Raw genomic sequence first — 15400 nt, 5'->3', positions numbered from 1 at the left:
ATTGGGCTGGTGAAGGGAGGAAAGGTTGAATATATTAGTGGAAGGGAATGACAACCTGGAAAGTCCAAATGTGAGAGAAAGCCTGAGGCACTTAGGGTTTGATTTGATAGGAACAGAATATGTAGTGGGGAGTGGGAGTGAGTGCAACCAGATTGGTAGGAAGACCTTGTTAATTATGCTTAGAGTCGGGATTCAGTTTTGGGAAATAGATTGGGTGACTGATGGACTTTCATCAAGGAGGGATATGGCTGAGTTAAATTTGAAAGGTCACTTTACCAGTGGTAAGAGAGACTAGAGCAGTACAGAGGAGAAATAGGAAGTTGAAGGAAATCAGTAGCCATAAGAATGAAGAAGAAGCAAAGATTTTGAGAGCTGTCAGATCACAAGAGTTTAGGATTCAGTGTCTGATTTGCAACAGGAGGTGAAACAAAGAAAGTCCTTTGGCTCAATACCCAGGTCTATCTTGACCCACTAGTATGGGAACATGGGGAAAAGAACACATTTGATGGGAGGAAGAAGTTAAGTTTTGAATTGCGGATGCTCTCCCATAGAAAATACATTAGAAGATGACCGGCAAGCAACCGTTTTAGATGTCCAAAATTTATCAGGAAGCAGGAGTCTTGCCAGTTCTTGAATGGTGGTGAAAACCACATAGGAAATGTTGCTGCTCACTCGATGATGCTCAGCTGTCATATACACAGTATGAAAGAAGGCAGGTGAGCATGGAGGCTGTGTTGCCTATGTGAGTGGCTCCCAGGGCTCTCTGAGCAGCAGGGAGGTATCACCCTTCAGTGTGGTTGCAGGCTGCCAGTGGGTTAGTGAAGGTCCTGGGAACTCTAACTTCTCATTTTGAGCTGTCCTGGCCCTTATGAACTGGGGCTTAGGTAGAGGTTTGGAGGAGAAAATAGCTTAGCATTTTTAGACGTTTTATAGGCTTCATTAAGGCTTTGACTCACAGAAAAAGGACCCTCAAGGTTGGGTCCAGAGGAACCTTTGGATGGACAGAGAGATGTATACACAGCTACTGAAATAAGATAAAGGGCTTTCTTTTTGAGAGAATTTGTTGCTTTGAAGCTGGGGTTGAATGGGTGGAGGGTGGGAAGCTTGAGGATACCAAATATCTTGAGCATATTATCATTGAATAATGGTACTTTGTTTAGTATTTTAAGACTTTTTTCATAGATTTTTTTTTACATGGACTATTCCATTTTATCTCTTTGTTTATCCTAGCCATACTATGAGGAAGCCACTTTCTTATTCCCCTTTGAAAGATGTGGAAACTGAGACATAGAGACTTTAATTGACCTTAATAGTTATACAACTGACCAAGGGCAATGTTAGGAGCAGAGCACAGGTTCCTAACTCAACCCTGTGCTCAATGACTAGGTGTACTGCAGTGGGAGAAATGGGACTCCATTTTGGTCTCTCACTCACTGGATTTTCCTGTTTTGTAATCTTTGAAGTAGCCTGAGGTCTTTCTGAGGAGAGGTCTTAGGACTCAGTCTTGTTTGGTCTGGTTGTGTTTATCTGGTAAAGATGTTTTGGCCTGTAGCCACTCCTCAGCCAGGAAAGTCAAATGTCTGCCTGAAAGTCACAGAGAAGAGGAACCTGTGGCACATGACACCATGCCAATCCTACATTACCACTTTTGTTAGAGCAGAGCATCTGTGCACAAGGACCTTGGAGCTGGTGCTGACTGAGCTTATGGTGAAAACATTGTAGCTGAAAATGAGTTGTAAAAGTTATAGAATGGGTCTTTAGAGGCCTAAGCTCTGCACTCTCGGAAGCAGCTTATCCTACCACATCCTTTATATCTATCAGGATATTTTAAAATAAATTTTGGCATTTTTCTGGCTGTAGCTGTTACCCAATCCTCGTTCAGCCACTCTCAAGAAATACGAGTCACAACTCTACAACAGAACCTCCTTGCATCCCTCCTTGAAACTGGAAGACATTTTGATGGCTTCATTTCATCCTTTTGAACTAGTTAACTGCTGAAAAATATACATGATCCTTTAAAGCCTCAAAGCTTTCTCATGGAGTCAAAACTGTAAGAAGCACAGAGCTCTGAGTTCCACATCACTTGCAATAGAGAGTTGTCTTCTGCTGTTCAGGGCAATTCCAGATCTTCTACACATGGCTTTGAGGCCACCAGGATGCTGCTCATGGCTTAAGAGGAGTCTGGGATGTATTTACAGTAAATGATACAGAAACAGTAGGCATTCCTGTGACCCAGTTTATTAGGAGTAAAGCAGAAGATTAGGAGTGAAGCAGAAGAGCAAAGGATAATGACTCAGATGGATAGCATTTATACCATTATCAAAGCACTTTGATGTCCAAACTCTTAATTTAACTGAGTGACATTTACATCAACCAGTGGAAGAGGAAATTAAAGCCCAGAGATTGGGAATGACTCACTTGAATTCATACTGTAAACCCTGGTATGCATGAGGAAATACTAGGCATCTTGCCTTTATAACCTCCAAATACACTGCTAATGGACTAGGTCATGGATAATCAACTTTAGCAGTGATCTTTTCCTCATAGCCTGGCCCAGAAAGTAGCCAGGATGTCCCAGGGCCTGGTGAAGCTTTCTTAAAGTGTGTCCTGTGTCCTTGTCAGCACCTGTAGAACTACATAGGGATCTACTCCGCCTTACTGAGGAGTCAAGCCAAACACTCCCCAGATTTGATGTACTAAATTTAGTACCCTTTAAGAAGTCTGTCCCCTTAGTTCTATTATGACTTCATTCATAGACCAACCCTGAGATCTTTGCCTAGATCTCCTGGCCCATGAGAAAACAGACCCTTGCTAATAGGCCGTAAGTTTCCTTCAGTAGTCTGGGTAAAATACCTCTTGCTAGATTCTTCTGAGCTACAGAGATTTTGAGTTTCCTTCATCTAGCTTTCACTTCAGACTCACCAAATTCCACTTATTCCTTTCTCCTTCCTTCCACCTCAGTCTCTGTCTTCCTCAGGTCTTCAGGGCACTGGACACTTTTCACTACTTATCTCTTCACTTTTCCCATTTTATTTTGGTCAGTTGGACTATATCAGCGTCATTACATCCCTATGAATTGCCTTAACTAGTGTGAGAGCTTGTCACTGAGGTGAAAGGGCACTCACTAATAGCAACTTTGCTGTTAAAAATCAACATGTGAAATCAATTTCTGGAAAAGGTCTCTTCTTCGCCTGTCTTATTCAGCTGTATCAAGATCTACTACTTTTAGATCAGCCTGCCAAATTTTGAAGCTGTTGAAGCACTCATGTCTTACAAAGATTTAATCCACAAATCTACCCCTTTTCTTGTCTTATTTGTTTCCTCAGTCAGAGTGAAGACCTGTGTATTTCCAAGACACACCTTCCAAGTCATTGGTCCTTTTTACACAGTGGTAAATTTTTGGTAATTTTAACCACTGGGGAAAAACCTCTTTAACCAGAAGTGAGCAGGCAAAACTTTGGAGCAGCAACAGAAACAAATGGCACAAAACCCAGGCATTATATCCTATATGATATCATAAACCCACACTCAATTATCTAGTCAGTTTTTTTTTTTTTTTTCAGTACTGGGTTTTGAATCAAGGGCCTCACACTTGCTAGGCAAGCACTCTACCACTTGAGCTATGCCTCCAGAACTTTTTACTTTAGGTTATTTTTTTTAGAGAGGGTGTCATATTTTTGCCTGGGCTGGCGATCCTCCCACCTATTCCTCCAGTGTAGCTGGGATTACAGAGACATCCTGCCATGTCTGACTTAGGATTACAGGTGCATGCCACTGTGCCTGGCCCTCTAGCCAGCATTCTTAATCTATCAAGTTTAGATACATGGTTTTCTTTGGAAATTTTTTAGTTTTCCTAAATTAAGGCAGTAAGCAGATTAGAAGTATAGACTTAGGACTTCTATAATGTCAGCTAACGACAAGGGAGAAGACAAGAAGCATCCCCTGGAAAAGTGCCACCGTATGAGATCATTCATTGAAAGAGCAAGCGAAGCCTTCCATTGTTAGAAGTTCCTGAAAGCATCCTGCACTACTTAGCAGTTCACCAAAGTTGCTTGACTCGTTAGGCTCCAATTACTCTGTTTAATAAGACAGGGTAGTGTGTGAAGTGTTTTAGAAGTACTCCCATTCAAAATAGTGCTTTAAAGCCAATTCATTTTATTATTGAAAAAAAGCATGTTTCAGCTATCTGGCAAATGAATTTATGTGAAACCCCACCCTATCTGCACTACTTTATCCCCAGAAATATTATCTTGCTGTAAGAATGAGAAACTTACATTAAACTCAGGGAATGTGCACTAAGTGTCTGTTTATTGATTTCATAATGACTTCTTACAATTAAGACCACCCAGTAGATTTTTCAAAGCTAGGACTTGGAGTCCTAGTCTTGGCCCTGAATGAGCCTGGGAAATCTGGGTAATCACTGTGTCTCAATTTCCTTTCCTGTTAAAGTGACAGAATGATGTATTCTCTGAATTTTGACACTGACACCACCACGTGACAAACATTGGAACAATAATGTCAATACATTGAACTCGAAAAGGAGAGGGAGCCCAGCAGGCAATAGGTTAGGCAGAAGCAGGTTAGATGGGTGAAGGGTTGCATAGGTGACTAATAGAAGAGGTTGAAAGTTTTCAGGTTAGGCAAGATGCCAAGTTAGGCGGTGAAGACAAATAAGTTAGTAGGTTCTAGGTGCAATAGTTCGGGTAAGCCAGACAGGTGGCAGACAGATATCAGGAGAGAGATGAAGAAGATACAAGAAACAAAATGGAAAGAGATAGGAACAGGAACAGACAGTTTAAGAAGAGACAAAATTAGGAGCAAGTGAAGAGGTGATAAGAGATGTCAAAGGGGGTTCTTTTTTATTTTTATTTTTAAATTTTGAGACAGGGTCTCACTATATAGCCCATGTTGGCCTCAAACTTGCCATGTAGCCCAGGCTGACCTTGAACTGTCAATCCTTCTGTCTCTGCCTCCTGAGTGCTGGGATTATAAGTGCATACCACCATGTCTGGTCAAGAGGGGGTCTTTAGGCTCAGTGTGGTCTTCCCTTATCCCCTAAAGATGATCTGAACTGATGATCAGAGTACATGTTTTTGACATTTAGACTTCCTCTCTGAACTAGTTATTATTTTATTTTTTTTATTATTTATTATTATTTTATTATCAGTTTGTTTTCACTTGCAAACTTCAGAGTATGCATTTTCCCTCATGAAACCTGAAGGTTTTATATATAATGATGAAGTCAAGGTATCAATTACATAGTTGGCAGTCTGAAGTGTAAGTGATGACCTTGTAAGACTTTACAGCAGGAAATGCACTTCCACCTTCTTTCATTTGACCTCTAACAATCTTGAGTGCTAGAGATAGCAGGCATTATCATCTCCACTGGCGGATGGGCTTCTTCTGTATATGGGACAGCAAAAAACTGTGGCCTCATTCCAAACCCTTCTCCAATCCTAGCATGCTTGAAAAGTCCTTTCCTTCCTCCCTGGTCTAGAGAATCAGTCCTTTACTTTCCCTGAAACTTAGTCCTACCTTTGCCTCCACTCATCTTGTAGCAGTGGCAGCAGAGTACATGGAGACTCTCAACTCTCTCCTTCCTATACATGAAATAAGTATCTTTTCATATTTTTTAACTCTTTACTCCAGAGAGCCAGATGAAGTATCAAACATAACTGACAATACAGCAAATACAAGTTCCAGAAATACCATTGTGTTGGTATAGAAATGGGGTGGGACTGGCTTCTTAATATACCTTTCACTGAATTCCTTCTCCCATAGAAGTTTCCCAGGTTTTTGTTACCATTAGCAGAGTTTCATCCCACCTTCTAATAGAATTGGCCTCTTTGAGATGTGGAGATGAAAGAAATCAGTCTAGTTTACAGTCTTTTAGGACATACTGCTGATATCACACTTTTGTGTGGGTGTTACGAGAGCAGACCCAGCATGCTCACCTCCAAATAAGCTGTTACAGAGCTTTCATGATTCTTCTATGGCTGTGTATCCTCCTCTCCCTTATAAGGCATACAATAAGTAATTAAGGCAGGGGAGCTGATATCCTACAAATGTGATCTCTACCCCTAATGTGTCAAATTTTGTCTTTGGAGATTTTATCTTGTGTATAACTTGTGACAAACAGATAGTATAGATGGGTTGTGATGCCCATGGTGCTTAGCAGCAAGGATCTCACTGAGCACCATCTATGTAGTTCTCAATGTCCACCATGGGTAGGTGAAATGAACACCAGAACAGTATTAAATATACATATCAAGTGGGGAAAAGGTGAGAGAATCCAGTTCAAGGATTATACTGTCATATGTTACAAAAGGGAGTGTAGCAATCACTAGATATTCTTATACATAGAAAGGAAATACAGAATATTAGAAAGCTATGGTAGTATATAACTAGGGGGTACCAAGGGACATGTTTGAGAAAAGCACTAATTTTTGACCTTTGTCTCTTAGTCTGGGCTCCATGCCTAGTTTAATTTGGTTCAATTATTCCTCTCACTCCTTCTCTTTAGTCTTTTCTTGGGACTTGTAAAGAAAATTGGAACTGTTTTTTCTATAAAATTTTTTTATTAGGATATATTTGTTATGGGGGGGATTCATAGTGACAGTTCCAATTAGGCTTATATTGTACATCCTCATCCCCTCTCCCCCTCAACTGCCTTTCTGCCCCACTTGAAGCAATTGCAAGATATTTCTTTGTTCATATAAGTATATGAAGTCCATCAACCATATACCCGCACCTAATCTCCTTCATTCACCCTTCCCTCTCCCATTAGTTACCCCTGCAACACACACTATACCTATTTTACAGTCCTTTCTTTCATTATTAATATTTAAGTTGATGTTTGAAGGGGTTTCTCTATGTGTCTCCACTGTGGGTGTACTTTAAAATTGGAACTTTTTAATTCAGGACTATTGATTACCAAGGAAAATACAAAAACTTTTCTTTGGAAAGATAAAACAAAAAGCATTTAACTCATTTACTTTTTCTCTTTCTTTTTTTTGTGGTACTAGTTGTTGAACTCAGGGCCTCACACTGCAAGCACTCTACCACTTCAACCATGTCCCCAGTTCTTTTGTTTTTAGTTTGTTTTCCGTAGGGTATTGTACTACCTTTGCCCGGGCTGGTCTTGAACCATGATCCTTCTTCTCCACCTCCCGTTGGGATTTCAGGCATGAACCACCATGTCTGGTTTTTAACTAATCTGTTTTGAAAATTGAGACAATAACAGAAAACATAAGCTTTAAAAGCTGTTAAACAATACAGGAAAGAGGTAAGGGAGAGAAGAGAAAGGGATGATAACAAGAGAGAAAAACAGAAGAAAGAGAAGGTCATGAAGGGAGAGGAAAAAGAAGATGAGGGAAGGAGGAAGATGGGACAGAAGGGGAAGAGGAGTCTGCACAGAGAGAAGCAGAGGCAGATAGGCAAAAGTTAAGAACCTGGCTTTGGTACCAGGGGTCTGGATTCTCTTTTTTTTCCGTTTATTCAAATGTGCATACAATGCTTGGGTCATTTGGGGTCTGGATTCTAAATCTACAAAAAACCCTACTTCAAATATAAGGAGTAGTGAAATATTGAAAAGATTCTCTGGGATCAGGAATGTGACAAAGGTGGCTACAATCACTACTTCTATTCAGTCTCATGCTGGAAGTGTTAGCTAGTGGGGTAAGGTCAGAGAAAACTCACTATTCATAGATTACCTAATTTGTGTGCACAGAAAATCCAAAGAAAATTCCAAAGTGACTTTTTAGCAAAGTCTCTGCAAGAGACCTGCAAGATCAATATGCAAAAATCAATTGTATTTCTACATTCAATCACAAATAAAGAGAAATGGAAATTTATAAAATTATGTTTCAAGAAAACATTAAAAAATCTTTATGATGCCTTTCTGAGTCTTATTGTTCTTGGGTACAAAATTATAGCCTCAGCAACAGTAATAACTAACAATAATATCAGCACCTGGAGTTTATTGAGTACCTACATACAGCATACCAGACCTTGTTTTAAATGTTTACATAGATTACTTTTTTTAATCTCTCCACAACACTTTAATGGTTAGTGTGGGGATTAAATGAGGCAATATATGTAAAACACTTGGCAAATTGCCTTGCATATAATAAATTCTCAATAAATTTTAGCTATATAAAAATAAGCATTATTTTAGGGAGACTCATAGATTCAGTTGTTAGTAGAACTAAGCCACTGTTCATTTGATTTAAGATTTATAAGACAATCACATAGTATTGTTGTTTTGAAAATTTAAGTAGCTCATTAATCCATTTATTCATCCAGGCACTGTTGAGTCTAGGAATACAGAAGGTAAACAGAGTAGACAAAATCCATGCCCTGATGGAGTTTACACTTTCATAGGAGAAACAGAAATTAATCAAATGTTATCACAGATTGGGCTGTGAGACTAAAAGTACAAGGACAAGGCATTAGGAGATCATAAAAGGTGGGGGGATCTGGTCTGGACTAGAGAATGAAAGAGGCTTTGTTATAAAACTGGCAGTTAAGCTGAGTTCTGAAGGATAAATGGAACGGGGGCAGGGGTAGGAGAATGTTCGACGCAGAGGAGGCAGTCTGGAGGACTGTGGGGAGAGGGGGAGCCTGACATATTTCAGAAATGAAAGACAATGTCTGAGGGAATGGAGCTCAGAGAATAGGAAGAGGCTGTCCTATGAGCTGTGGTTACCAAGGAGGACAAGCAACACAGGTCGTTAGGGCTTGGGAGCCTGTTCAGCATTTTCACATTCATTAGAAAAAGAATGGAACGCACTGCAGGGTTTTATGAAAAGGAACGATGTGATCAGATATGTATTTCAAAGTATTTCTCCACTGAGGAGGCCACTCCTGCTGTCTAGGGAGATAGGAAAGTAGGTTAGACTAAGGCACCTTCAGTAGAGAGAGGAATTAGTGTGTATATCTGAGAGATGTTTAAAGCAGAATTGATGGGGCCTGGAGTTAGCTTGGGTGAAGAAGCAGAGCTGCCCTCCTGATGCCTCCCTCCTAGGATCTGACTTGCAGAGCTGGGTGACCAGGAGTGACATTCACTGAAATGAGAACAGTCTTCAGTATGAAATAGTTTTATTAGCTTCATATTGAAACTTGAGAATATATTTAAAATGTTTGCTTTCCTGAGGAAATTTGAATATCTCACAATGGAAGGAATGACAGATTTGAGACACTGATTTTTGGAAGCTTAGAGATGCTTATTCCTGTTTTCCCTTTGATTTTCAAAAGTAGGCAAATTGAATTTGAATCTTTTTTTTTTTTAAAGAGGACTGGGTTATCCAACTTATAAATTTGTGAAGATTACATTTAGAGTTAGTCTGCTCTCTCACCTCCATCAAATCTGTCTCTCCAATCTGAAAAACTGGGTAAATTCAGTGCATGTCTTCACCTTCTTTTCATTAACCTTTTAAGTCTCTTCCCCTCAAGTCATCGAGTAGTTAGATGTGAGAAAAGATTTTTGGAGTTGGAACATTTCCCCCTCACCTAATGATTATAATAGACTGAGTCATGTTAAGAGTTAGCTGCTCTGAAATTCTTTTTCTCTGGTTTGGAATGTCTTTGTTAGGTTTACTAGGGATAGAAAAGACCTTCAGATATCTGGATTAAAGCCTTCTTCAAATGATGGTGGTGCTTGGCGTTGATAAGACCAAGCTTATTAGTATTAGTATTAGTATTAGTATTTTGGAGATACAAGGGCTTGCACTTAGGGCTTCGTGCTTGTAGACAGCTGCTGTCTTGAGCCACACCTCCAGCCTGATGTGAACAAGTGTATAAGAGGTTCTCGAGTTGACCCAGGTCTCCCCAGACTGATTGGGACTCCCTGAGCCTTTGGCATTCTCTTAGAGAAGCTTGGAGGCAGATAAGAGTTGTAGCCTTCTTAATTTCCTGCCACTTTTGCATAGAAGACTCTTTTGTAGGACTCTTTGAAGGGAAAAAAGGCCGTTTATGGTATATGTGAAACTAAAGGAGAGTCCTACAGTCTTTTGCTTTGCTTAAGTTCAGGACTGGGGTTGGAAGACATGGCTGATGTGTGTGTGTGTGTGTGTGTGTGTGTGTGTGTGTGTGTGTGTATACACATGTGTGTACCTCTGGTTAGGTGGTAGGCACCCTCCTCTTCTTTCTCTTTTGCTCTCTTGCTCTCACTCTGTGCACCCCACACCCCCACCTCAGCCTATGCCTCTCTCTCTGTCTGAACCTAGAAGCCTCCTTGATGTTAGGAATTGGAATCTCATGTGCTGCCTGAGTTCCCAGAAGCACCTAGATTCAGACACTAGGAATCTGAACATGGGAGTTCTTGTGGGCTGGGCCTCATGCATTGCCAGCTTAACAGCTTGATTCTACCCTTTACTCCTGCAGCAATCCACCTCGGTGAGCATCATGGGCTTTTCCAACACTCTGGAGATGGAGTTGTCATCTACTAGGCTGGCGAGGACCCTAGAGCCACAGGTCCACAATGTGAGCAGCTTGACAGCTGGTCCCCCACAGACAGTACCGAGCCTACTGAGTGGCTCTCCACAAACTGTGTCCAGCTTGACAAGTGTTCAAAACCATGCCATGCCAAGCTTGACAACCACTCACCCACAGGCCATGCCAGGCCTTGTGCGTGGCACATTCCAGTCCATGCCCAACCTGATGAATGATTCCCCCCAGGCCATCACAAGCCCAGCAAATGATCACTCTCAGTCCAGGTCCAGCCTAATTCCTGGTCACACTCAGGCTGTGCCAAGTCTGGCCACTTGTCCTCTGCAGAGCATGCCTCCAGTTTCTGACATGCAGCTGGAAATTAGATCCACTTCTAGTCCTGGCTCTGGCCGAACTGCAGAAAACCTGTGCCCCAGGGATGGGGCCGACCCTTCCCTGGGCAATGCCCTATGTAAGGTAAGTTTTGAGGAAATGCCATTCAACTGCCTATGCTCATCGCTGGGCAAAAGGTTGACCACTGACTGCCTTATCCTTGCTTTAGCTTAACAACTCTGAGACCACTGATGCCCACAGTGTCTGATTTCTTTGATTCTTGTTGACTTTTCTCTTTTGAAAGATGGAAAGTGAGGATGCCACTCGTTTTACTGATTCAGTGGGGCAAGGCCCCAAAGCCCCTGGTCTGGGTGCTTCCAAGGATTTGGTCATCCCCTCAGAACTTGAGGAGCCAATTAACCTCTCTGTGAAAAAACTTCCACTGGTACCCCTAGTCAACACTTCTACAGCTCTGCAGCAGTACCAGAGCCCAAAAGGTGAGCCTGCCTTCCAAGTTAGCCAAGGCCTGGAGCAGAGGGACTCAGCACTTCCAGATGAGATAAAGGCTGGCAGATAAGCTCTAAACCTGGGAGCACTGTTTCTCTCTGAGGATAACTTCACTTTTCTCCTCCACAAGTGACTTCTACTGTTTTGCCTCCCTCACCATGGCCAGAACTAACTCACATAGCCTCTTTATAACATTCTACATGGAAAAAGTCTTGGGGGTCTGGGTTGCATGTAGAAGGAGATAGGAAGAACTCATGAGAAGAGGGCTAGCCTTGGCAAAATATTACAGGTAAAAAAGCATGTCTAATTTTGGAGTCAGATTTAGTTAGAACACCAGCTCTTTCCCTTTTCTATTTGACCCTGGGTAAGGTCAAACCTAATTTTGGAGCTGGTTTCTTCCTCTGGAAATGGGACTGGTTATACCTACCTTATAAGCTACTGGGCAAAATAATTATAGTGAAATCACTTGACATCTTACTCTGTAGTAGCAAGAATTTTCCTTGTACCCAGATAGAAAAAGGCACTTGGGCCACTGGAGATTGGTTCTGATTTTCTCCTCAGCTCCTCATGTCCCTTCTCAAACTGGGCTGAACTGAGGTTTGTTTCTTCCGTGAATGGTGAGGGCTAGTCAGCCAGTTAGGAGTCAAATACCTACTGATCATTTGTGACTTTTTCTGTTTCATGTATAAAGTTTGCTTAATGTGTAAGGAGCAGTCTATTTTGTATACATTTAATAAACAAAAGAAACAAATTTTTCTTCTTTTTTCCTCACACTGACTGAAAGACCAACTAAAAATTATTGGTTATTATTATATACAATAATGTAACCCTGAATTTCATGCAGCTAAACTAAATTTTTTGGATCTTGCTTGCCCACGTAAAGTGCCAAGCACAGTGCCTGGTGCTGAGTGTGTGCTCAATAAATGCTAGTTCCCTCCTTTTGCCCCACCACTGTCCCCTGTCTATCTATGTAGACTATACTATGCAGGGGAGGGCTCTCCAGAGCTCTGGCCCACAGAGTATGAGCTGGATTCTCAGGTGGTGCTAGAATCTCAGCACTTGGGCCTGAAAAGGCAGAGATGCACAGAATGACTCCTCAGAACAAGTAACATCAGCATACTGGAAAAAAATAATTTCTGAGTTCATTTTGAATGTGAGAAACTGGCCCCTAAGTGCTTTACCCAACACATACCTGTGGGCAGCCTCTGAGTTTTATCTATGCTCATCTTTTAAAAAAAAGGCTGCCTTTCTTGTACATCAGGAAGGAGACTTATGACAGGATTATTATCACTATGAATGGTCACATATAGATAACAATTGTGTGACAGATGTGTGGCCAAAGTTATGAGTGGCAGAAATGAGTAGAAGATGTGAGTGACAGGATGTGTTGTTACAAATGTATGTCACAGGTATTTGTTTGTCTTTTGCTGTAGACTATGAGAATTTTGAACAAGGAGCCATAGAACTGGACACAAAAGAGAACCAGAGCATCAGGTAACAGACCTTTTGCCAACCTTCTCTTCCTACCCTCAACTTCATGTACTGTAAAGTTGGCACAAGAAGTAAGCATTCTGATGACTTAACTAGAAACAGAAATTTGCCTGTACCTGTCTTCAATCCCCAGACCCTCAAGTGTGGTCTGTGTGGTTGCATGTCTTGAGGCAGTTATGGGAGGATGTTCTAGATCCTGCATTGTGAGACATGAGCTCTGTATGTAGTCCTTGTTCTTCAGGGAGCCCCTTTATTTGATCAGGGACAGTATAAAGGGCTTTCCAGTGTCTGACCAGAGGGCCTGGCCAGGCAGAGCTGAGCAGCAGGGAAGAATGTAGACCTGTAGAGGATTGAACTGGGGAGATCTTGAGTAGTTACTCAGTTGTGGGAATCACGGATAAGTCTGGTGTAGAGGTTGGAGCCAGAGGAAGCTCCTGCTGAGACCCAGGGTTTTTCTCTTACCACAGGGCCTTCAGTAGTGAGCCCAAGATTCCCTATGTGCGACTGGAGCGACTCAAGATATGTGCTGCCTCTTCAGGAGAGATGCCTGTATTCAAGCTGAAGCCTCCAAAGAATGATCAGGATGGAAGCTTCCTGCTGGTCATCGAGTGTGGCACTGAGTCCTCCAGCATGTCCATTAAGGTACTACTTTGCTCTACCTCGGTCTTGAAACTTGGCCTAGCCTAGCCTCTCCTTTCTCTCTGCTACTGCCAGAGCGTTGGCTTTAGGGCCTTTAGTGAGTGTCTGAGTAGGGCTGTAACTTGGTTAGACTTTGTCCTCTGCTGTATGGGGCCTGTGAGATACACAGCAGGAGTGAAATGTCCCCACATTCATAGGACTTGGCTGGTTTATGGTCCCGGAGTAAAAGTTTCTCATAGTAAGTATTCAAGGCCTGACTGTTCTAGCCTCTATCCCTCAACAACTTGTTAGTACTGTACTCTGATTGCTCAGACTCACTTCTTTCCCAAGGTCAGCCAGGACAACCTTTCTGATGCCATTCAGGCCCCAGGTTTGGGGGGAAGAAAGGTCACTGTCACCTCTCTGGCTGGGCAGCGGCCACCAGACATGGAAGGCACATCTCCTGAAGAACATCGACTCATTGCTCGAACTCCTGGAGTCAAGAAGGGTCCCCCAGCCCCAATTGAGAATGAGGACTTCTGTGCTGTGTGTCTTAATGGGGGAGAACTACTGTGCTGTGACCGCTGCCCCAAAGTGTACCACCTTTCCTGCCATGTGCCAGCCTTGCTCAGTTTCCCAGGGTGAGTCATGCTAATCCAGGGCCATCACTTGGCTAGGAGGGTTATCTTCCAGTTATATTATTATTCCAGGCCAGGACTATAGAGCTCCCTAAAATAAGTTTCCTTCCTTCCTTCTGGGCCTGCATACAGTGCAGCTTTGTGAGTTTTGGGCCCTACAGTAGCGTGCCTTCTGCACACAGAACAGGTTGATGTTAGAAATTTGGTTGGGTTCTTCATGCACACAGACTTGTGCCTATACTCCTGCCAACTAACTCCCGTTTTTCTGGGTTCACTACATCCTGAGTTACTGGATTTCTTTCACATTTGTGACCTAGGAAGCATTCTATTCAGGGCAGGCTCATGTCTGTTTTGGGACAGAGGGACAGGGAAGGGTGCTCTGGGCAATGTTCTGAGTCCTAACCCAGCCTCACCTGCCCACGCAGGGGAGATTGGGTGTGTACCTTGTGCCGCAGCCTGACTCAGCCTGAGATGGAGTATGACTGTGAGAATGCCCGCTACAATCAGCCTGGAGTGCGGGCACCTCCCGGCCTGAGCATATATGACCAGAAGGTAGGGAGGGGTCCTTGGGAGCAAGGTTTTTTGTCTGGAGCAGCCCCCTATACCCACAGGGGCTGAGGTCTTTCAGAGGGGATGAGAGGCCTTTCTGGATACCTTTCTTTTAGGCTGTGTTAGTCAGTTTTCCATTAAAATCCCTGAAAAAACCAACTTAAAGGAGGAAAGATTTGTGTGTGTGTGTGTGTGTGTGTGTGTGTGTGTGTGTGTGTGTGTGTGTGTTAGGTAGGTGGGGGTTGGCTCATGGTTAGAAGTTTCATTCCGTGGTCACTTGGCTCCATTTTTTTCTGTGCCTTGTGGTAAGGCAGAACATCATGGCTGGGAGCATATGGTAGAAAAAAGCTTCTCACCTCATTGTGACCAGGAAGCAGAGAGAGAAGGTGGTGTCAGGGACAAAATATACCCTTCAAGAGCATGCCCCCAGTGATCTCCTTCCTCCAACTAGACCCCACCTCTTAAAGGTTCCATCACCTCTCAATAGCTTACTAAGTTATGAATCCATAAATGTATTAATCTATTCATGAGATCAGAGCCCTCATAATCCAATCACTTCTCAAAGGCTCCACCTCTGAACACTGCTGCATCGGACACCTTTAACACATGAGCTTTCTGGAGATAATTTAAGATTCAAAGTATAACATGGGTTATGCCTGACTACTTAGTCCATGGAGTTCATGTGATTTTTCTTCTCCTGGTGGTTTTCTTGTGGCCTGGGAGCCTGAACTGCCTTAGTTTGGTGGCAGCCTGAGGGATGGAGCTAGAATGTTACTCAGGATCACCATCTTTAGTTCTTATTGAGCTAGGATCAGAATAAAGTGATACTGTTATTT

The 15400-nt window shown here is 42.5% G+C and overlaps 1 protein-coding gene across 6 annotated transcripts in view; it reads left to right on the top strand.

The window, feature by feature from the left end:
- Positions 1-15400, top strand: part of Trim66 (tripartite motif containing 66) — a 51133-nt gene that overhangs the window by 19334 nt on the left and 16399 nt on the right. For 5 of the 6 annotated variants that reach the window (XM_074041053.1, XM_074041050.1, XM_074041049.1 and 2 more), the window contains 6 exons: positions 10384-10905; positions 11066-11258; positions 12702-12762; positions 13227-13401; positions 13729-14018; positions 14441-14567. In XM_074041053.1, the coding sequence (XP_073897154.1) occupies positions 10384-10905; positions 11066-11258; positions 12702-12762; positions 13227-13401; positions 13729-14018; positions 14441-14567 (1368 nt within the window). The remainder of the gene's footprint in view (positions 1-10383; positions 10906-11065; positions 11259-12701; positions 12763-13226; positions 13402-13728; positions 14019-14440; positions 14568-15400) is intronic. The other variant, XM_074041054.1, reaches the window with a different exon arrangement.

This window comes from Castor canadensis, chromosome 1 (genome assembly GCF_047511655.1).
Source record: "Castor canadensis chromosome 1, mCasCan1.hap1v2, whole genome shotgun sequence".
NCBI classification, from domain to species: Eukaryota; Metazoa; Chordata; class Mammalia; order Rodentia; family Castoridae; genus Castor; species Castor canadensis.
Note: the sequence above shows the minus strand (reverse complement) of the source record. Positions and strands in the feature narration are given on the sequence as shown.